This window comes from Maniola jurtina, chromosome 7 (assembly GCF_905333055.1).
Source record: "Maniola jurtina chromosome 7, ilManJurt1.1, whole genome shotgun sequence".
Taxonomy (NCBI): Eukaryota; Metazoa; Arthropoda; class Insecta; order Lepidoptera; family Nymphalidae; genus Maniola; species Maniola jurtina.
Genome location: NC_060035.1, coordinates 10,449,700 through 10,470,714, shown reverse-complemented (window position 1 = coordinate 10,470,714; position 21,015 = coordinate 10,449,700). Strand labels below are relative to the sequence as shown.

The window sequence follows — 21,015 nt, the reverse complement described above, 5'->3', positions numbered from 1 at the left end:
GGTATTAAGGGACATCTTCCTACGCGTCTATACCTAGCAAAAAAATAAGTCTCGTAGATAATTCTTTTTTCTGGAATGTTTCCATACGCGATGTGTTCACATCTGATCTGACGTCACATTGTTTATGTTTCCAAAAATGCTCGCGTACAAAAAAAGTCGGCGTTTTTCCCCTGCACAGTGCCACATAATATGAAGCCTCCTACATTTGGCATCTACCTTTCCAGTACGACTTAATACTGTATTTCATTTAAGTGTTATCTTTTGCATATTTCCATGTATTGTCCGATAGTTACGCCAACGGCATTGTATTTGCATAATAATCATAATAATTTGTTGTCCGCATTTCACAATATACCTAATATCACGATCATCATAAAGAACACTGCATTTTAACCGGCAGTGAATATTGTGGCTAATTCTGTAAACAATTTCTAAACTAGCTTGATAGCTCCAAATCTAGAGCCACCCATTTTCGCAGAGAGCGTTATGAGAGCCTTTTCCGCAGAGAGCGTCATTTTAGTTTAGTTTAATTGTGTACAACAGAATTAGCCACATTGTATGTGCAGTGTGATTGTTTTCAACTTTTTTATTTGAGTTTACTATTTCACTTAGAGAAATAAATAATTAATTATTGTATACCTTGCGATGCCTCTTTGCTTACTAATCAGTACTCAAAGATAAAGGACTGTTTCAAATGTATGCATGTTCGTTATTTCTTAGCCTAATAACCAGATTTGTTTGCAGTAGTGATATTGAAACATATACTACTATAGACATAAATATAGAATTGAATTCGTTTTCAAGCATTTTGTAAGAAGTAAAACATTGTTTTTCCAATCATTACTAACTAGATAGACCGTTCTCATGATTGCTAGTCTCAACGCTTAGGTGTTAGGTTTATACATATTTTTAATTTTTATCAATATACATTTTGGGGCTTTTTATATTATACTTCTAATTTACTTGTGATGATAATTTATGGGTGTTTCTGTTTTCTATGTTACAAGCAAGATAGAGAACTTCCATAATCTCGCTACAAGATCGGTAGGTAGGACCAAAAAAAACATGCTAAAAATTAATTTCTTTATCAATCTATATATAATCAATATATAATCAAATCTAGAACATTATTCTGTTATAGATGTAAAAAGAAGACAAATAATTGCTGCTTGCAAAGTAATTTCATTGTAATACGAATTTCAAGTTTCACCAAACGTCAGTGTCTCCGATGGGCACTCCGTACATCATAAATTGTCCATGTCGTAATACTTAAAATAGCCGCACTGTTAGGCCTCTCATGAAAGTCCCTATGGTGTAATCGTCCAATTAAATGAATAGTTAGATACATGCGTTGATTATGCCAATTATAAAATTCCACTTGTAATAAGTATGGATTGTTATACAACTAGTCTCGCGGTCACCTCGTGGCCCGGCTCGATCCACTGGGCATCTCGACCGGCGACCCGAGCTCGAGCGGCGACTGGCACGGCGGCCTCCGAGCCTTCGCCAGTGAGGTGGTCATTAGGCAACACGTTCGATTCGGTATGCCCCACTCGTATTGCGTTTGGCGGCCGGCTAGCACTGGTTTATGAATGAGATCCAATTATGCGATAGAAACTTTTGATACGTAGCTACATTTAAAACATAGAAAGGTCAATGCGTTTTCAGGTCAAGGGAATAACCTCAACAACAATACAAATCACATGGGTTAGAATGGTGTGCAGACGTAATTCGATCGTAGTCACACTAATATTATAAAGGTGAAAGTTTGTATGTGTGTGTGTGTGTGTGTGTGTGTGTGTGTGTGTGTGTGTGTATGTTTGTTACTCCTTCACGCAAAAACTACTGGACAGATTGGGCTGAAATTTAGAATGGAGATAGATTATAACCTGCATTAGCACATAGGCTACTTTTTATCCCGGAAAATCAAAGAGTTCCCACGGGAATTTTAAAAAACCTACATCCACGCGAACAAAGTCGCGGGTATCAGCTAGTTTCGTAATAAAGTTAAAATCATTTGTACTTTTGATAGCTACATATAAAACATAAAAAGGTCAATGCGTTTTGAGGTCAATATCAAGGGTATAACCTCACCAACAATACAAATCACATGGGTTAGAATGGTATGCAAACTTAGTTCGTTCGTAGCTTCGTAATCAAGTTAAAATCATTTGTACCTATGTAGAAATGAATCTGCTACGAAAATCTATCTTTCTTATAGCCCTGCCTTAGGCTTTTTAAGGGCGGTTTCTACTTAAGAAAACATTATTTTCTTAGATCAGAAACGCTAAGTATATGTACCTATAAGTACTTACGCAATGTATATCGGGTGTTTTATATTTCTTTGTCTTTATTTCGTGTATGATCGTGGACCTATAAAAACTCTTACTGGTCTTAAAAAATTAAAATGATGCTTTGTTGAATTGATGTTCGTCGCGCATTTTAATATTATACGTATATTTTCGGCTTTAAACGCGTTTAGGTAATCCAAATGGTTTATTATTTCTTTAGATTAGGCGATAGAGTACCTAATTTACGGATATTAGTTATAGAACGGATAGGATATATATTTTTCCTAGCTGATTTCTGATCAACCAGTGTTATGCTCTATTGTCACAAATTCGCAATACGAGTTTCTAAATTGGTATCGGGATATGAAGCTGTATCAAAATTTTATCGTTGCACTTTGCTTTACCGGGTTATTTGTACAAATAGTATGCCCACTGAAAGTTTTATATCAGGTTCACTGTAGATATTGTGTAGTAGTTATCGCTTTTTTATTGATATTATTATGGGAATTAGAGTGTGTAAATTATTTAGTAACTTGTATTACTGGTTTGGTGTGGGGTTTTATGGTTTTGTCAAAATTATTTATTATGAAGTAGATATAAAGTTGAACGTAGTATTCTATTTTTGTATTAATAATAGTTTAAAGTTTAATTAAATTTCTATAAAATATTTATAAAATGGATTTGTTTGGCTTTATATTTTAAAAAACAAGGCAATATGCTTTTCCTCGAATGATATGGGCGGACAGTGAGCAATATATATATTGATGTGACAGTTGGACTACGACAAATCGTACACGGTTTACCCTGATTCCAAATCAATGAAGTGTACTTATTTATTACATTGTTGGCTTTGTATATTATTATTAAATCGGATATTTACGATTATTGTGTTTAACGATTATATTATATTATATTATGGTACTAATCTTTTCGCGTTTAATAGGCTTAATCAGATTCAATACATTGATAATAATTTAATATTTAATTTGAGACTAGCTTTTTGATATTCGGTCGTCAAATCATAATAATCGTCTCTGTAAATTGTAGAATTTTTGAAATATGTTAACAGCATAGTTGAATACTGCATAATAACCTACTATTCATTAAATATATGCTTTGCGATCATATTCCTTTACTAGAGGGGGGAAAGTATTTTATGTAAAGAAAGCAGAAATAATTTTCTTAAATATTGAAAAAATGAAGTTATGTATTATTGTAATTAATATAGTTAATTAGAATAATTTGATAAGGTAAATTGGCGAAAATAAAATTATGTGATAAATAATTTATGTTTGTTATCATCAGAAATAGTCGCCACATTTCTTTCAGGTGTCAGATGAATATTACAATAATTAATAGTAATGTTTCTTCACATTCATTTCTGTTAATTATGGAGTTTTTAATTGTTTACAGAATATCTTTTTGTAAGCTGCGACATATTATATACAAAGTAAAATATATGGCATTATTTTTCTTTCATGAGTGACGCAATTTTGAAAACTCGAACCATTACGATAGTGTCACATACTTCATCCTACTTTATGTAAAAGCAAATTTTTGTTAAAGAAGCAGAAGAAAGAAAAGTGTAGCGGTAGTTTTAGGTCAAAAAGGAAAGGAGGAATTTAGAGTTTTTCGTATTCAGTTGTTATTTTATATAAGTAAATGGAATGATAAAAACATTTTATTTCACTTTTTACTATTTATTTATGCTTCTTATATACATGTTTTCCAAGTAACTACCTAACAGCAGGTCTGTGGTTGTTTTGCTGTATTTATTTAACAAAATAAACTAAAACAGATCCGAGGACACCATATAGCGAAACTCGACCCCTTGGAAATAGCAAACCTCCAATTGGCCGATAAAAATCCACGGGAAGTGATACACAGCAGCTACAGGTTCGGTAAGGAGACGACCTCCATAATCTGGGCCATCGACGTACTTTGTTTATGGGTAGTTATGGCAATGCAGTGACGTAGAACCTAAAGACATTTCTATCAAGTCATATTTTGTTTGCATTTTATTTTGTAAATCAATTTTTTATTTAGTTTTGCATCCGACTGTACGCCGTAACTACAAAAAAGAAAACGCACAAGTCCTCGGCACGCACGGCCATCAAAATGTACCAATGTTCTCCATATTTATAATTGCATGACATTCTCACTTTGTCTCATAACGCGCATGCACGCATTGGTATACTATGTAGAAAATTATTTTGTCGCATATGTACTATAGTGCATGATGTAAGTGTAACTATTTATCCACAAATAAATAATTAATGTTACTTATTGTATGTTTATATTGACTATTACGTACACATTCTTAGAGATAGATAAAAGATTAATGAAGTAACCTTGAGTGATAATTTTACTTACCGGCTCTGGATCGCAGCCAATGGTATATTTCGACATTCATCGTACGCATAGCATTATAATACGTAGGGACAACAATACAACTGGTCTACATGATACTCTATTGGTAAAACACATTTATATCATGACTTCATACTAAAATATTGTAACATGAACAAATTATGGGTAATGTTCGAATAAGGTTGCTAGAAGCATACAACATGATACATACATTTAATATAAATGAATGCTAGTAAAGGGATATGATATCTTTCACTGCAGTAAATGCTTTTTTGTGTGCTTTCTTACTATCGTTAGTAAGTATATCTTATTTTAAAAATTTGTTAATTCATTTGGTAACCAAATAAAGATTTAAGTACATTTAGGCTGCCTTTCCATAAGATTATAATGATTAAACTGTTTAAAAAATGAAGACATTTTTAGGGTGGGTTTCACACATCTTGCTTTGATTCCTCACATATTCCTAGTGTAAAGGTAGCCTTAATGTGGGATAAAATTTGTAAATGTATTTTTACCTCGTCTCACGCACTCTTATGAATCACTCTGCTTTTAGATGAGGCGGATATGGACAGGGTTTTCAAACTACCCTCTACCACTTTTATTGGAGAGAAGGAGAAAGCTTTGCCTTTGAGGTATTTTAATTTAAAAGTTACGTTTTGATTTAAGTTTCTAATATGTTAAATATTTTTTATATATTCAGTAGTATGAAGTGTTAGATAATATGAGATTAAAAAATGTAAATATGTAAAGTTAGACTAAAAAGGTTTTAATCCATCCATTTATAGTATTTCCACACCTATTCCAAATTCAAACTTCACAGTTAGTTGTAGGAGAGATTAAAAATATCGAACTAATATGGTTCCTACGATCACATCTCTCTACGGTCTACCTCTAAGTTGAAAATCTATAGAGTGCACTTTGACTTATGACATACTTAAGACAGAGTTAAAACGCGACAGATTTATATCTCTACATAAATCTGTTTCTTTTTAACTCTAACTTAAGTCTGTGTAAAGCCTCAGTGACCTCAACCCAATACTCGTAGTGTCGTGTCAGTGAATACTCTTGAAATCATAGTAAAAAAATATAGTTATTATTCGATATTATTTTGTAGAGAGATCCTGAATCGTCTCGAAGAGGCGTACTGTAACAACATCGGCATCGAGTTCATGTTCATCAACTCGTTAGAACAATGCAACTGGATCAGGCAGCGCATGGAGCCGCCCAACGTTACAAAGATGAACAACGACCAGAAGAGGTTGATCCTTGCTCGACTCACAAGATCTACTGGGTAAGGTTCAATAAAGGTCGCAATAAACGCATTTGCGCTGCGCTGCACGACGCGGCAGTGCCTTGCTCCATACAAACTCATATAAACTACACTTGCCGCGCCGCGCCGCGTCGCGTAGCACAGCGCAGTGCAAGTGCGTTGGGACCAAAACTATCATACGTTTTGCTATCAGTATTGCCATCACTGCTGTGACTGACAGCATCGTCGAAGGGCCAGATGAAGTGCAGCATAACTGAATCTTTTCCTTATCGACTTAGTCGTCTTTATGTATTTTGACATACAGTAGCATTGAAATTGGTACACTGTTGACATACCCATCGTTGAAATGGGTATCTGATCCGTCCAGTAGTTTGAGCTGTGCGTTAATAGAACAGTCAGTGAGGCAGTCAAAGAGCATTTCCTTTTATATATTAAGAAAGTTCTTAACTTCCACTCGAGGTTCTAATTTTTGAACTCTTCTTTCAAGAACATTGAAGAGATAATTCGCTCATTCATAAATTTCTAAGAACTACACTTTTAATCTTATCTTTGATTTTTCCCTGTATTTATCTTGTTTGGAATGTGTGCTGCAAAAAGTGTACAGCAATAGGGATGGTGCATACTAGTCAAATCAGCATTTTTTTAAATTAAATGTCAAAACGCTCGCTTAGTGTAGCAGCTTGTATGAAATAAATGGATGTGACGTCATAAACATTTGACGCTGAAACAGATTTTAACTGGCCCGTATAAACCGCACATTTTATAGACATTAATGGACAGATTAAGGAACATAATATCCTTCCGTATTGCGACATTTCCGGCATAGTCTAGCTATAGTTGAGCTTAGTTTTGACATGCTAAAGATATGAAATGACTCATATGTCCGTTGTTGATATCGAGTGTACAGACAATCTTATCTCTAACAAGTAACAAGTAATAACAACTTTATCCAATACAATGTTATTTCCTTGATATTGCTTCTGGTTGATAGCGACTTGATTAGCGATCTTTTGCGAAATATCCCATGAATTTGTAGTGAAAAATAAGCTATTCATTCAATTATACATTAATTTGTTCTAAATATTGCTTGCAATAAATCTAACATCAATATGAAGGTCATTTTGTGAAAAATTAAAATGGATCACGCAAAATATTTTGGAAATCATCATTGTAATTTTTCAGAATAATTACGTTTTCAGCCATAGTGATTTTGTGTAATAATGGGTTGGATGCTTTACCAGTAGAACCAATCTTTCAATATTGGGCAATCTTGAAAGTTGATCAACTTTGGTTTTACACAACTATTATTCCATAAGCACGAAAATGCATCGCTTTTTGTGCTAAGAATTTTTTTGTCTCTCTATCAGATTTGAGAATTTCCTGGCCAAGAAGTGGTCGTCAGAGAAACGTTTCGGACTCGAGGGCTGCGAGATTCTCATCCCGGCAATGAAGCAGGTCATCGACACGTCCACGCGTCTCGGAGTCGAGTCCATTATCATGGGAATGCCGCACAGAGGTACGAAACGTACTTTGAGTATATTTTTAAACAATATAATATTCAAAAACAACAACCCGACCACTATGCTTAAAAATAGTAGCATGGACGAATCACATATTATAATGTAAATAACGGATTCCTACCACAATAATAGGATGATTTTGTAATATCGATATTTCGACAAGAAATCGGGTAATTCGATGTCCATGACAGCTCGAAGTTCATAGCACCGCAGTCCCATGGCCGATGCAACTGGGTCGAAATATCGATATTTCAAAATCATCGTATTGATCGTGGTAGGTACGTACCCGTGATCTACATTATAATAAGTAAAGATAAGTTATCAGTTAATACTATACTTAGGCATATTCAATTTGCAGGACGTCTGAATGTTTTGGCCAACGTGTGCCGCAAGCCCCTTCATCAGCTGTTCACCCAGTTCGCTGGTCTTGAAGCTGAGGATGATGTAAGTTTGCTTTCTTTGTTCAGTAGCTAACTAATAAGTAACATTTCAATATTGTTTCAAATGCGTAGTATTGGACCTGCCATTTTTAAGGCACTGCCTCAAGAAAATTCTTAAAATAATTCTAAAACTCGTCCTGGAATGTAGCGACGAGTAAAAATCCCGTTACGTATGATAAAACCTAAGTGATATAATTTCACACAATGTGGGCCTATTTCAGGGTTCTGGTGACGTGAAATACCACTTGGGCACCTACATCGAGCGTCTCAACCGCGTGACGAACAAGAACATCCGACTGGCCGTATGCGCCAACCCCTCGCACTTGGAGGCCGTCGACCCCGTGGTGCAGGGCAAGACGCGCGCCGAGCAGTTCTACAGAGGGGACAACGAAGGCAAGAAGGTATGTAGCTTTATTTACACTGCATCGAGCGTCACAACCGCGTGACGAACAAGAACATCTGACTGGCCGTATGCGCCAACCCTTCGCACTTGGAGGCCGTAGACCCCGTGGTGCAGGGCAAGACGCGCGCCGAGCAGTTCTACAGGGGAGACAACGAAGACAAGAAGTTACGTAGCTTCATTTACACTGCATCGAGCATCGCGACCGCGTGACGAACAACATCCGACTGGCCGTATACGCCAACCCTTCGCACTTGGAGTTCGTGGACTCCGTGGTGCAGGGCAAGAGGTGCGCCGAGCGGTTCTACAGGGGAAACAACGAGGGCAAGAAGGATATAAACGTGGATTTATGTTGCCAAAAAATTACACATCTTGCTCTTGGTTATGTTGACATTTTATGCTCTCATACTTGACTTGGAAGTTGAAACTACCATGCAGGGTACTAAGTTTTTTGGTTAAGCTAATGGTGACAATATAATTTGCTACAGGTGATGTCCATCCTGCTCCACGGCGACGCTGCGTTCGCCGGCCAGGGCGTAGTGTTCGAGACTATGCACTTGTCGGACCTGCCCGCCTACACCACGCACGGCACCGTCCACATAGTGGCGAACAACCAGATCGGCTTCACCACCGACCCCAGGCATTCACGCTCCTCTGCTTATTGTACAGGTGGGTTGGGTTATTTTTACAGAGTTTTCGTACAGTCCAACCAGACAAAAAATCTGGATCATTTTCTGTTTACGCTTCTCAAGGCATATTTGTTGGAGTGGGAGGGATATTTTGGATTTTTATATATGTGTCCTACAAAAGAAGATTGGCAATGCCACTTTCTGGCCTGGCAATTTAGTTTGAATCGACAATTTGTTACTGTTTATTCTCTTTGTGTAATGTACAAAACATTTTTTGTGTCCACCTGAAAAATTCCGACCTATAGTTTTTTTTTCTACTTCTCAGACGTTGCTCGTGTGGTGAACGCTCCAATCTTCCACGTAAACAGCGACAACCCTGAAGCTGTAATGCACGTATGTAACGTGGCAGCGGAGTGGCGCGCTACCTTCCACAAGGATGTCGTCATTGATATCGTCAGCTACCGGCGCAACGGACACAACGAAGTCGACGAGCCGATGTTCACACAACCGCTCATGTACCAGAAGATCCGCAAGACTAAGCCTGGTAAGATGAGTATGACATTGATATATGGAAGTAATGCACATGTGCAACGTTCCACCTTCCATGAGTAGTCGTCATTGAGGATGACTTGAGATATCATAGAGAAAAGCTACGAAAATTAAGTAGACATAATAATTGGTGCTTTTAACACACATCTTTCGCTTCGGATCCTCGATTCGACTGTTTTATCAAATAAAGGTCCTGAATGACTGAAATATGCCATATATAACTGCTTGGAATATGACTAATGTTTGTAATAGTAGAGTAGTTAAGTAAATACATAATATCCTTTTTTTGTTCTTTTTTTACGAATAACAACATGTTTAGAAGAATAAATAAACTGTTTATTCTTTTTAGTTCTGGAAAAATACGCCGACCAGCTAATCTCCGAAGGCGTAGTGACCGCGGAAGAAGTCAAAGACGTGAAGGACAAGTACGAAAAGATCTGCGAGGAAGCCTACAACCAGGCGAAGCAGGAAACGCACATCAAGTACAAGGACTGGCTCGACTCTCCCTGGTCTGGATTCTTTGAGGGCAAGGATCCACTGAAGGTAAGAATCATCCAATTAAATTGATTTGGGATTATTACTCTGTAATTGCTTTATTTCCGGCCTGGACGTTATAATAGGATTGAAAATCTGTATATAATTTTTTTTGGCAGATGTCCGCAACTGGCGTAGTGGAGGAGACACTGGTCCATATTGGAAAACGTTTCTCATCGCCACCACCTAACGCGGCCGAGTTCGAAATCCACAAGGGTTTGCTGCGTATCCTCAAAGCGCGTATGGAGATGGTAGAGAACCGCACCGTGGACTGGGCTCTGGCTGAGGCTATGGCTTTTGGCTCGCTGCTGAAGGAGGGCATTCACGTGCGCTTATCTGGAGAGGACGTGGAAAGAGGCACATTCTCACACAGGTCAGAAATCAATGAAGATTAAATATAGAAATAGCAGGATGTACAAAGGGATATATACAAGGCAGACGAAGATTTAGGCCGGCCGCATGTTTTGAGGAATTGTCTGTCAGAAAACTTTCTATCCCGGAAATATGTGAACACCGGAAGCGTCCGTCCGATTCGGCAGCATTCTCACAGAGGCGAGTCTGCGTCCAGTACAAAACGTATGAGCTAAATGATCTACGGAGCGCGTCCTAATTTTTCTGAATAATAATGTTCGGCCAATTTTAAAGCTTAATAAAAGAGACAATATTTTTACCCGACTGTGGCAAAGACAAAAGGAAGGGTTATGATTTTAGCAGTCTATGTATGTATGTATGTATGTTTGTATCCAGATTCTGTGTGTGAGGTGAATTGATGAATTAATGAATTCGGTGTCAACTGATTTGCTGATTTTATACGAATGATATAATAACGTAATTAAAACTGACCTTGATATTTAGTGATTATTGTCAACAGGCATCATGTGCTTCACCACCAGAAAGTTGATAAGGCCACCTACTGTCCTCTGGCGCACCTCTACCCCGACCAGGCGCCATACACTGTCTGTAACAGTTCCCTGTCAGAGTACGGTAAGTTGATGTTGATGCACATTAATTAGTTTGCTTTTTATAATAATTATATTTATAAATTCTCATAATTAAACTAAGAAATTGTCATGCAACACTCACTGTCGCAAAATTAAGGTTCACACAGAGACTATAAAAAAACGAATTTTCAAATTTAAGTATTTTTTTAAACGTAGGCGTGAAACTAATTATTATAGGATGCGTCCGTAAGCCACGACAGATAGGTGTTCATAGTCGCTTGGGTTGCGGCTTGCGAGATATCTCTTTATGGTCCATTACTTTGGTTGAAGGACCACTCCTTTTCCTCGAATGCTCTCGCGTTTGGTAAAAACCTGTAAGCGAAAATTCTATCTGCTTACAGGCTTTTAACAGTGAAATTATTTACCACTGACCATAAATTACTGCTCTTCTGTATGAGTTTTATTTCATTCCAAAGGTGTACTCGGCTTCGAAGTGGGCTACTCAGTGACAAATCCGAACGCACTCGTTCTATGGGAGGCTCAGTTCGGCGACTTCAACAACGTGGCACAATGCATCATCGATCAGTTCATCTCCAGCGGACAGGCCAAGTGGGTGCGGCAATCTGGTATTGTGCTGCTGCAGCCCCATGGTATGGAAGGCATGGTAAGAAATATTCAATGGCGGATGTGTTTTATAGGCTTGTGCCAAGTCAGGCACTTGTATACTATATTGAAATGATATACATGCTGGCATGCTGCTTTTCAGTAAGGGGGAAAAAAATCATACGGCTGGCATACTAATATAATGGTTCTAGATGCGGAAAGCATTACCCCTGCGCGCTCCGCGTATTCCTTGCGGGGCAGGATAAAGGACTTTGTGTTCATTGCATCGGCGCAAACGCAAACCTCAGGAGTTCCTCATCTTGTTTGAACTCGTTTAGCCCCTACTGTAATTCAAATAGTTTAAAGTAGACTATTGTGTTTTAATTTTAGTGAGGGGCACCAAACTTTGACATTAGATTGTACGACACATCTTGTTGACAGGGCCCCGAACACTCTTCGGCTCGCTTGGAGCGTTTCTTGCAGATGAGCGCTGATGATCCCGACTACATGCCACCCGAGAGCCCTGACTATGAAGGTAATACTACATCTTTTAGTAGTTAGTTATAGTCATATATTGCAACTTCTCAAGTCAAGAGTCATTTTAGGATTCTAAGGGATATTTCAAAATCCTTAAACCAATTTTATATCTTTAAAATCATCCCCATTACATCTTGGAATAATTTCATAAGGTACGATTTATCTGGCATCAGTTTCCGTGATCTAGAATTGACGAGACTGACACAAAATAAAAAACCTGACCTATTTTTTTTCTGAATGTGATCCAGATGCCAGAATGATTATTTAAATGGCTGCCAACTTAGTAGGAAATTATTACCAAATAAAAAAAATCTAGTGATGATTCTCAAATTTTCCATAACATATTTTCTTGTGTAGTCCGTCAACTGCACGACTGCAACTGGATCGTGGCCAACTGCTCAACGCCCGCGTCTCTATTCCACATCCTGAGGCGGCAGATCGCGCTGCCGTTCCGCAAGCCGCTCATCCTCATGACACCCAAGTCGCTGTTGAGACACCCCGAGTGCAAGTCCAGCTTCGACGACATGTGCGAAGGCACCACATTCAGGAGGTAACTATCACCCCAGCTGCAGGTATTGGGATGACTCAATACATCGACTCTCAGGAATCCCGACACCCCGTTACTCCGATATTCTGACGTGCCGATGATCCCGACATGGACAGCCCAATACACCGTCACCCCAACATCCAGACATCCAGACTGCTTGACATCGCGACTGGTCGTTTGCAGTGACATAGGCAAATGATTTTAGCGTCAAAGAATTTGATGTTCTTGTATGATGCTTATGCTCGAGACATGGGTCTATTTAACTGACTCGTGTCTTTTAACCTGCGTCGTATTTTGCTGTCACATTAATTGTTAACTAAGCGCCAACTTGTCATCATGTATAAATATCACAAAAGCTAAATTCATAGCTTTTGTTAGTCATGTTGAAATTCTTTTATTATTGCGAGAAAGATTCTATGGCATTATTTTACATTAAAAAAAATATTTATTATTAATGTTTATTTAGATTGATTCCCGAGGAGGGGCCGGCGGCAGAGAATCCATCGAACGTCCGCAAGGTAGCGTTCTGTTCTGGCCGCGTCTACTACGACTTGCTCAAGCAGCGCCGTGATAGGAATCTCGAGAAAGACATTGCTATTGTCAGGTTGGTATTCAGGTTTTTGTTAAAAAGTCTTTTATGAAAAAAAACATTTGCGTAAAATGACTTAAACTCGATAGTATTTGTACGCGTCACTAACATTCGGATTGAAGAGTTTCCTGGTGAATTTTGAAGTATTTTAATTTGTCCAATCATTATGTTCCAACAAATTTTCATTTTGGTATTATATTTAACGAGATCGCATAACATAGCTTGATAAATCTGTGGGCACATAATGTGACGGGCATGTATGATGCCTTGTCTTGTTGCATCTAGTTTAATTTTTTGTTACATCTAGGACATTATTGATTAACAATGTCATATATTTATGATAGGTTGGAGCAAATCTCGCCGTTCCCGTACGACCAGATCAAAGCGGAGATCGCCAAGTACCCCAACGCGCAGCTGGTGTGGAGCCAGGAGGAGCACAAGAACATGGGCTCCTGGAGCTACGTCGAGCCACGCTTCCGCACACTGCTGCAGAACCAGAAGCACGTCAGGTGCGCTCTTCACTCATACTACAATTTATAGGTCACTTGAGTAGATCAAACATAGTCGCCAAGCACCCCAACGCGCAGCTGGAGCCACTACCACTACTGGGCCATATTACCACTGAGAATTCCTTCAACGAAAACCCCTATAATTTTTCAGTCCAACCCGAAACTCGAACCCAGGTCTCCATAATTCACAGCTGAATAAGCTAGGCGCAAGACCGACGAGACAAATGAGTACTCTTGTACAAGTCCTATGACCTGATCTAGGTGGCGATTGCCAAGTATTGCAGCTTATGCAGCAGTGGTGGGATCACCAAGTACCAAATCTTTACAAGTAGTAAACATGCGTAGTCGTAGTTCGAATATGCAAAATTAACTTGTAAAGTGTTTCTAATAATACGTGTTTGGCGAGAAAAAGAAATCGTGAAAGGTCCAAAAAAAGCATATTAGATTAGTTAACTTAAAAATCTGTACTGTGGAGCGTTGTACGTAGGTACTAAACATATAATACAAATACATAATAAGCCGTTTCGTATAATTCCTTATGAAAAAGTAGACTATTCTTGCTATTTAAATGATTTTATATTGAGTGTATGAATTTTTATGAAATTCTGAAAAACATAGCTTGCAGTTTTTATTACATGTTTAATTTAATCATACGCATGGTTTGCTGTCATACTATGTACAGAATCTAATGTCATCTTATGTTTCGGCCTTGACTAACGAACATCGTGCCATAACAAACGGCCATTGGTTGCAGGCCTAAGTCCCAATCACAAACTGGCGGTTGGTTTAGCCAACTGTTCGGCAAAGCTGAGCCACCCCAAACTGATCAAACGGGACAACAAACCGAAACCGTTCCGCGTACCATTAGGTGAGGCCTCAAGCACCGAGATAATGTTCAGTTTTGCTACTGCTTATCACATTTTCCTTATATCTTTTCTTTACAGTTCTTTATAGGTCTTTTTTATAGTCCCGCAGTAAAATAAAGAACTCTTATAATTTTGTCCAGTCTGTCTGTGTCGGTCCGTGTCGGTCCGTTCGTGTGTCAAATCTATTATATTAGACCGGTAATGTTGAACACAGTTCCTGTTTATTATACTCTTTAAATCCTGTTAACCATACACAGACGTATTTTAAATTAAAGAAATATCACGATACCTCCTCTCAACATTAAAAGAGAGAGTTGAAAAAAATGAGATTTCTGTTACACGCACATGAAAAATAATTACAATGTTTTTTAAATTAGATTTTTTTGATTCATTCTGGTACTTAAGAACAGTTAGTAGACCAATGTAAGCCAATTTTTTTTCTTTGCCGATCGCCGAATTATTGTTATAAATACTTGGTAAATTCAAAAAATGTTTAAGACTACATAAATGAGGTAAATATTTTATGATTCCTTTATTTAACATTTCATCTCATTATTCATTTTGTTTTATGTTGTTAAATTGGTTTCATCTTACTACTTCTTGACGCTTATCATTTCAGTGTTTATTTTAGATACAAAAACTGCAAGCTATATTTATATTGTATATACCATTTTGACCATAGTTTAGCAATAATTCAGTTTGGTAACCCTTATAATCGCTTGATTATAAGGGTTACCAAACTAAACGCGACACGCGACACATAGTCGCGCGACACTTGAGTCGAGGTTCGCGGTCGTATTGCTAAAAGTTTACCTTAATTATTTTAATCTAATGTTTTAATATCTTTATTTGCAAATTCGGGGTGCTGCTCCACCCGAATTTCGAATTACATCCGAATTCAAACATTATATTATATTCGTGGTTCAACTTTATGATTTCTAAACTGGGGTCTTACAATTGATTGTTGTAGTCTCGCTTATCTCATACGTCTGTTTGCAGCTACAACGGCCGTGCGACCGCCGCGTCGCCCGCCACGGGGTCGAAGGCGGCTCACAACAAGGAACTCAGAAATCTCCTCGAAGAGTTTTGCGTGCTATAAACGAGTTAGATCGAAACTATTATTTCAATAAATACATTACGAACCACCGCCGTCGTCAGTAGTCCATATCGGAAGCGGTTGAAAGCCGCGACTTATAGGTATCTGGATAATAAAAAGTACACTGAACCGTCCAAACTATTGGACGTAAGTCGTGGACGGAATCTTGAGCGCTCGGGCGTCCGAGAGATATCTCACAAGCCGCGTCCCAAACGACTGTGCACACCTATCTGTCGCGGCTTATGGACGCATCCCATAATAATTTGTTTCCGCTTTTTACATTTAATTGATCGAAATTTAGAAACCGTAATTATCAAAACCGCGATATAAAATCTCGAAATTAGGTATTAGGTATCGACATACGTTGATTAAAATACTACTGTATTTTTTTTATTAGATTTGATTTTAGCTATAACTGTCAGTATTTTAAAACAATTCTCTTTACATTTAGTTAGAACTTAGATAAATTGTAATTTATTTATTTCGTAGCGTATTATATACGTTTAGTAGACACTATTTATTTTTATTTTTTAAATCGATACAGCAATATATTATACGTAGTGTCCTATTACTAAATTGTATTAGTAAATATAACATTACGCTACTAGAGCTGAAAATGTAATGTAAATAAATAAAAATAATTAGTTGTTTGTTATTATTTTGTTTCTATCCGATATAATTATTGTAAAGGGTAAAACGTTCCTCTGACTAGTCCAAGACTTGGAATGGAGCTGTGAAATTACCCGTCGTTTTATAATTTATAGTCTTGAAGTTGCTCAGTTGAGTAGTTACAATGAAATATCAGTAAGCGATAGTTGTTTTTTTTTGTTCAATCGAAACTATTGTAACACCTGTAGTTTGCAGTTTGCACCCAAAGGATATTTAATGAGATATTACTAGTGAGTAATTTAAATATTATAATAATTGTAAAGCTATAATTAGTTCTAAATCTGGACAGATTAAATCTTATCTACGTTGTACGTAAGCGGTAATCATTAGCGATGTGATGTTAATATATTTTGCGACCGTACTACGACGTATCCTTTCGCATAGTTTTAGTTTCGTAGTTACCGCCAATCTGGCATCTTGTAAGGAGCAACACCAAACATATTATTATGCGTATTTAAACTACTTGTCTGTAAAACTTTCAGTGTTACGATAATGTATGTATATTATTATTATTATGTACCTAGAATAAAAATGCCTTGTTACATTTGTGCGATTAACAGCCGTCGCGTCGTTTGTTTTTCGTTGACTTAAAAGTATAGCGGTTTGATAAAAACGAGATAAAACTAATGAAAAATTATAAAAATGCGAAACAGTAAAATTACAAAATGTAAAACCGTCTTACATACGTATGTCATGTATTTTCCGAAATAAATTTTAAATACGTCGTAAAAATTGCGGAACCCGTAGGATTTGAAGACTGATCTTCCTGGGTATCATGCCCTGAGCATCTTGGCACTCAAGTGTACGTAAACATTTGGTAAACACAATATAAATACTTCATTATTATTTTGTATGGCTGAAATAAAGCCCTACTTTTGAAGGATCATCCTCTATCCACTAGTTGAGTTGATCGCCAAATGAATAAGGCAATATTATGAACAGTTTAAAACTGTCTGGTTTATTATGTGCATTGTTATATCTAAATCATTAGTACATATTATTATGATACGTAAACCACAACACTGGCTTTGTACTCGCTTGTATTATACGCACTATTGTTAAAACTATTTTGATCTTCGTATTTTGGAACTCGCTCAGGCTTGAAGGGGGATGTATGGCAGATTGAAGAATGTTTGTATGAAAGGCACCCGTTTGGCAGGCCGCCTGGGCAATTTATTGCTACGTAGTTTGATCTAGTTACTTTACAATAAATATATTATATTCAGTAATGAATTCAATGGTGCCTTTATTTCCTACTGTTTCCTTATACAAATACACGCAGTTTCATCAGTTTACTGCCAATCACCAGAAGTTAGTGGAAGTAATCGGGATCGCGTAGTTAAGAGGCTTAGATTTGTTATGACGTCTAGTAAGAGCGTTTGTGTACTCATTCGTATTTGATCCGTTTTCGCAAAAATACGATTCGAAGTGACATAAAAAACGCTCATAGGCTTGTGCACTCATTTGACGGATCCGTTTATATAGTTATACGACTCAAATTAGTGCGCAAGAGTACCTACATTTTGCATAACGGCCACTAGGCACTACGAATCGTATTTTTGACAAAACTAATACGAATGAGTGCAAAAACGCCCTAAGACTGCTTTTATGTATAGGCATCCTCAGTGTAACGAACACTAACTGAGGATGGCTCGTGGCACTAGGGATGGACAGGAGAATGACAGCTTACGTTAAATTAAACGCTGTTACCTTCGCGCACTCCGCACAGGCTGTCTTAAGTAGAAAATTGAAACCTATAGAGCGCACTTTAACTTTGCTTACACTTAAGTTTCAGTTTAAACGAAACAGATTTATGCCAGCGGTATAACGCTGTTTCGTTTTAACAGTGTCCAAAGTGCAAACTATTAGCAAGCTGAAGTAGCAGTGGGCAGGCCATGCCTGTCGTAGAGGCGATGGCCGTTGGAGCCGGATAGTCCTTGAGTGGAGACCGCGTTTAAGCAAGCGTAGTGTGGGACGCCCTCCAGCACGATGGACCGACGATATAAAGCGGCTGGCGGGAAGTGACTGGATGAGGAAGGCTGAGGACCGGGTGTGGTGGCGCTCTATAGGGAAGGCCTATGTCCAACAGTGGACGTTCATAGGCTGATGATGATGATGATGATTCTGTCTGAATCTGGCGGTCCAACACATGCATAGCTAGAGACACTAATGATCTTGAGAAAGCCAGCCATACTTCGTATTAAACACAAAACTTTATGAGCTTGGATTTTATCCAAACAAACACAAACAAATCCACATAATGAAAAGCGTAATACATCTCCGTCCTTGACGAGCCCGCGGCTCACCGCACGCTTGGAGCACTTTCAAGATTCTTATCATTCGCTAGTCTCGTTTCAGCTCACAAAGCGTCCCCGCGCCTATTTATAAAGCGTGGCTCTAAGCGCGGCTACATAAGCGCAGAACGCGCGAAAGGTGCGAAGATTAAAGATCCTATCAGTTCCAACTGCGTTCTGCACGCCATACGGGCGCTTAAACATCTTCGCTCTTTTTGAATTAATGTTGCGTATTGTGCAGTTTTTCTCGTGTAGAGATGCGGGTGTAGATAATTTCTTAGTTCCTTCATACCACATGGGCTTCGTTCACCGTTCATACTTCGTGTAGTGTAATCGGGCAGCGTTGCCTGTGTACATATTATGATGTCTAAATTTATATCCTGGTATCCTGGTAATACTTTTCCCTTGGTCTTGCTTTTTCATGAAAAGAGTACCTACTTACCAAGCTTAAACGTTCATCATGTAGATTGAAGGAAGATACCTTTATAAATAGTTAAGTATAGGTAGGTACCTACTACCTACCTACCTAACTGATCTAAACTCTTTGCTGCTGGGCTTGTTATAAAATATCTGCCTACTCGTACTTATTATTATTAAATTAACGCTCTGCAGTTAAATCCTTTCAACAAAGGTTGCTTTAGCAATAAAGCCACCTTTGCACTTTTATGTAGTTTCTACTGTCTTCTGTATCTTGTATTGTTTTCCTGCAATGAAGATATCTACTAAATACTATAAATAAATAAACTGGGTACGGTAGGTATTCATTTCACTGCATTAGCCCGGTGAAAATCGCGGTTTTTCATTCATTAAAACCCCCGGCGAAGATAGGTTTTTTATTATTTACTACGATGCGGTTGAAATCACAACACAATAGCGTATTTACGGGTATGAAAGCTTTATAAAAAGACCAGGCAGGCCTTTGTGAACGCATTGAGGCGTGCCTATTAATCCTCTATGCTAAAAATATTGCTCCAACGGCACGTTGCGATGGTAGGCTGGATATCATACAAACCTATCTGACCAGCATACAAACCTATCTGGCCATCATACTGCATAACAAACAATTTATTAGGTACAAACCTATTTGGAATAGGTACCTAATAAATTTACGATATTTCTACTCACTGTAGAAATATCGTCGTGGTTCATTCCTTATTTTATTTTTAAGTTTATTTGTTAACTAGTAGGTCTATTGTTAAATGGGCTTAGTTTTAGCTGTGGGTTTCTGGTTTAGGTACCGGAAAAGTTATATTGTAAGGCAATGATATTTTGACAATTTCACTGGTCGTTAGATTATGAGACCGCCTCTGATTGGTCGTTTCCGATGTTGAAAACGATGGTTGAAAAAGAATTGACCAATCAGAACGCTTGACGTCTCCCACTGCCAACTTCACTCATAATATAGGTACCTAGATTTTTTACAATGTCACTATAATGACCCCGTGACATTACAATGTCACTAAAACCGGGCTGATTTTTAAGAAATGAAGTCAATGGACAATCTACCGTTTCAATATAATATTACTAGTGAGATTGTAATATCACGGCTTTGACAATATACCTGCGACATATATACGGACGGAGAAAGGGTTCCATTTAGGTACCTATGCTATTTTGGTACGGAACCTTAAAAAAGGCAATCAATTACTTTCAAAGATCTTCAATCAGTTGTACCCATAGACATACAATTTTCGCTTCGCTCAGTTGTACCTGTCTACCTAGGAAGCAGGGTGTACCTACCTATATAGGTAGGTAGATATTTCATTTCATAGAATCAGTCTCTATTTTCAGTATGGTCGTTAGTTACTGCTCGGCTAGCATGGGCAGTAGATAAAAATTATATCCCCCGATTATATCCACTGATGTCATAGAAATCAGTGGATATAATCGGGGATATAATTTTTATCTACTGCCCATGCTAGCCGGGCTGTTGTGTCTTTTAATATATTTCTATTTTCATATTATGCACCAACCTATATTTTTTATTTTGTTATCAGAGGCGACCAAACGCAACGAATTGTTCCATTGTTTTTACCTAGTCATTGAATTCTGATTTTCATTCGGTGGTTTTATATTAGTTTTTTCTGAAGTCAATGGGTCGGAACGTGAGTTATTTTACTGTTAAAATAATATAAAATAGGTACCTACCTAGGTAGGTAGGCACCTAATAACAAAACTATCCCAACACTCTCACTTCTCGTTGCTCGCCAACTCGTTTGTAGTTTTTAGTTCGTCACATTTCTCGCTAATCGTCGGTGGTTGGACAAGCCGTATCTTACTTAAATGTATGTTAGTTTGCCGCTCTAAGTATTGAGTTTTCGTATGTACTGTAGATAACACCTAACGTATCTAAGCTTACTA

At 37.8% G+C, this 21,015-nt stretch overlaps 1 protein-coding gene and 1 long non-coding RNA gene across 7 annotated transcripts in view; both read left to right on the top strand.

Moving 5' to 3' along the window:
• Nucleotides 1–17,593, top strand: part of LOC123866890 (2-oxoglutarate dehydrogenase, mitochondrial) — a 30,824-nt gene extending 13,231 nt beyond the window's left edge. For 2 of the 6 annotated variants that reach the window (XM_045908643.1, XM_045908644.1), the window contains exons 6-23: nt 1,410–1,542; nt 5,215–5,293; nt 5,776–5,952; nt 7,299–7,447; nt 7,810–7,895; nt 8,113–8,292; nt 8,780–8,960; nt 9,246–9,464; nt 9,819–10,012; nt 10,123–10,376; nt 10,875–10,987; nt 11,421–11,608; nt 11,989–12,082; nt 12,442–12,634; nt 13,098–13,235; nt 13,565–13,729; nt 14,484–14,597; nt 15,595–17,593. In XM_045908643.1, the coding sequence (XP_045764599.1) occupies nt 1,410–1,542; nt 5,215–5,293; nt 5,776–5,952; nt 7,299–7,447; nt 7,810–7,895; nt 8,113–8,292; nt 8,780–8,960; nt 9,246–9,464; nt 9,819–10,012; nt 10,123–10,376; nt 10,875–10,987; nt 11,421–11,608; nt 11,989–12,082; nt 12,442–12,634; nt 13,098–13,235; nt 13,565–13,729; nt 14,484–14,597; nt 15,595–15,694 (2,757 nt within the window). In that variant the 3' untranslated portion in view covers nt 15,695–17,593. Of the gene's footprint in view, nt 1–1,409; nt 1,543–4,089; nt 4,193–5,214; nt 5,294–5,775; nt 5,953–7,298; nt 7,448–7,809; nt 7,896–8,112; nt 8,293–8,779; nt 8,961–9,245; nt 9,465–9,818; nt 10,013–10,122; nt 10,377–10,874; nt 10,988–11,420; nt 11,609–11,988; nt 12,083–12,441; nt 12,635–13,097; nt 13,236–13,564; nt 13,730–14,483; nt 14,598–15,594 lie in introns of all 6 variants that reach the window. The other 4 variants (XM_045908646.1, XM_045908648.1, XM_045908647.1 and 1 more) reach the window with 4 other exon arrangements.
• Nucleotides 1,549–2,258, top strand: LOC123866897. Its single transcript, XR_006796276.1, has 2 exons — nt 1,549–1,737; nt 1,991–2,258. It is a non-coding gene; the product is annotated as an uncharacterized LOC123866897 (long non-coding RNA).
• Nucleotides 17,594–21,015: the final 3,422 nt, after the last annotated feature.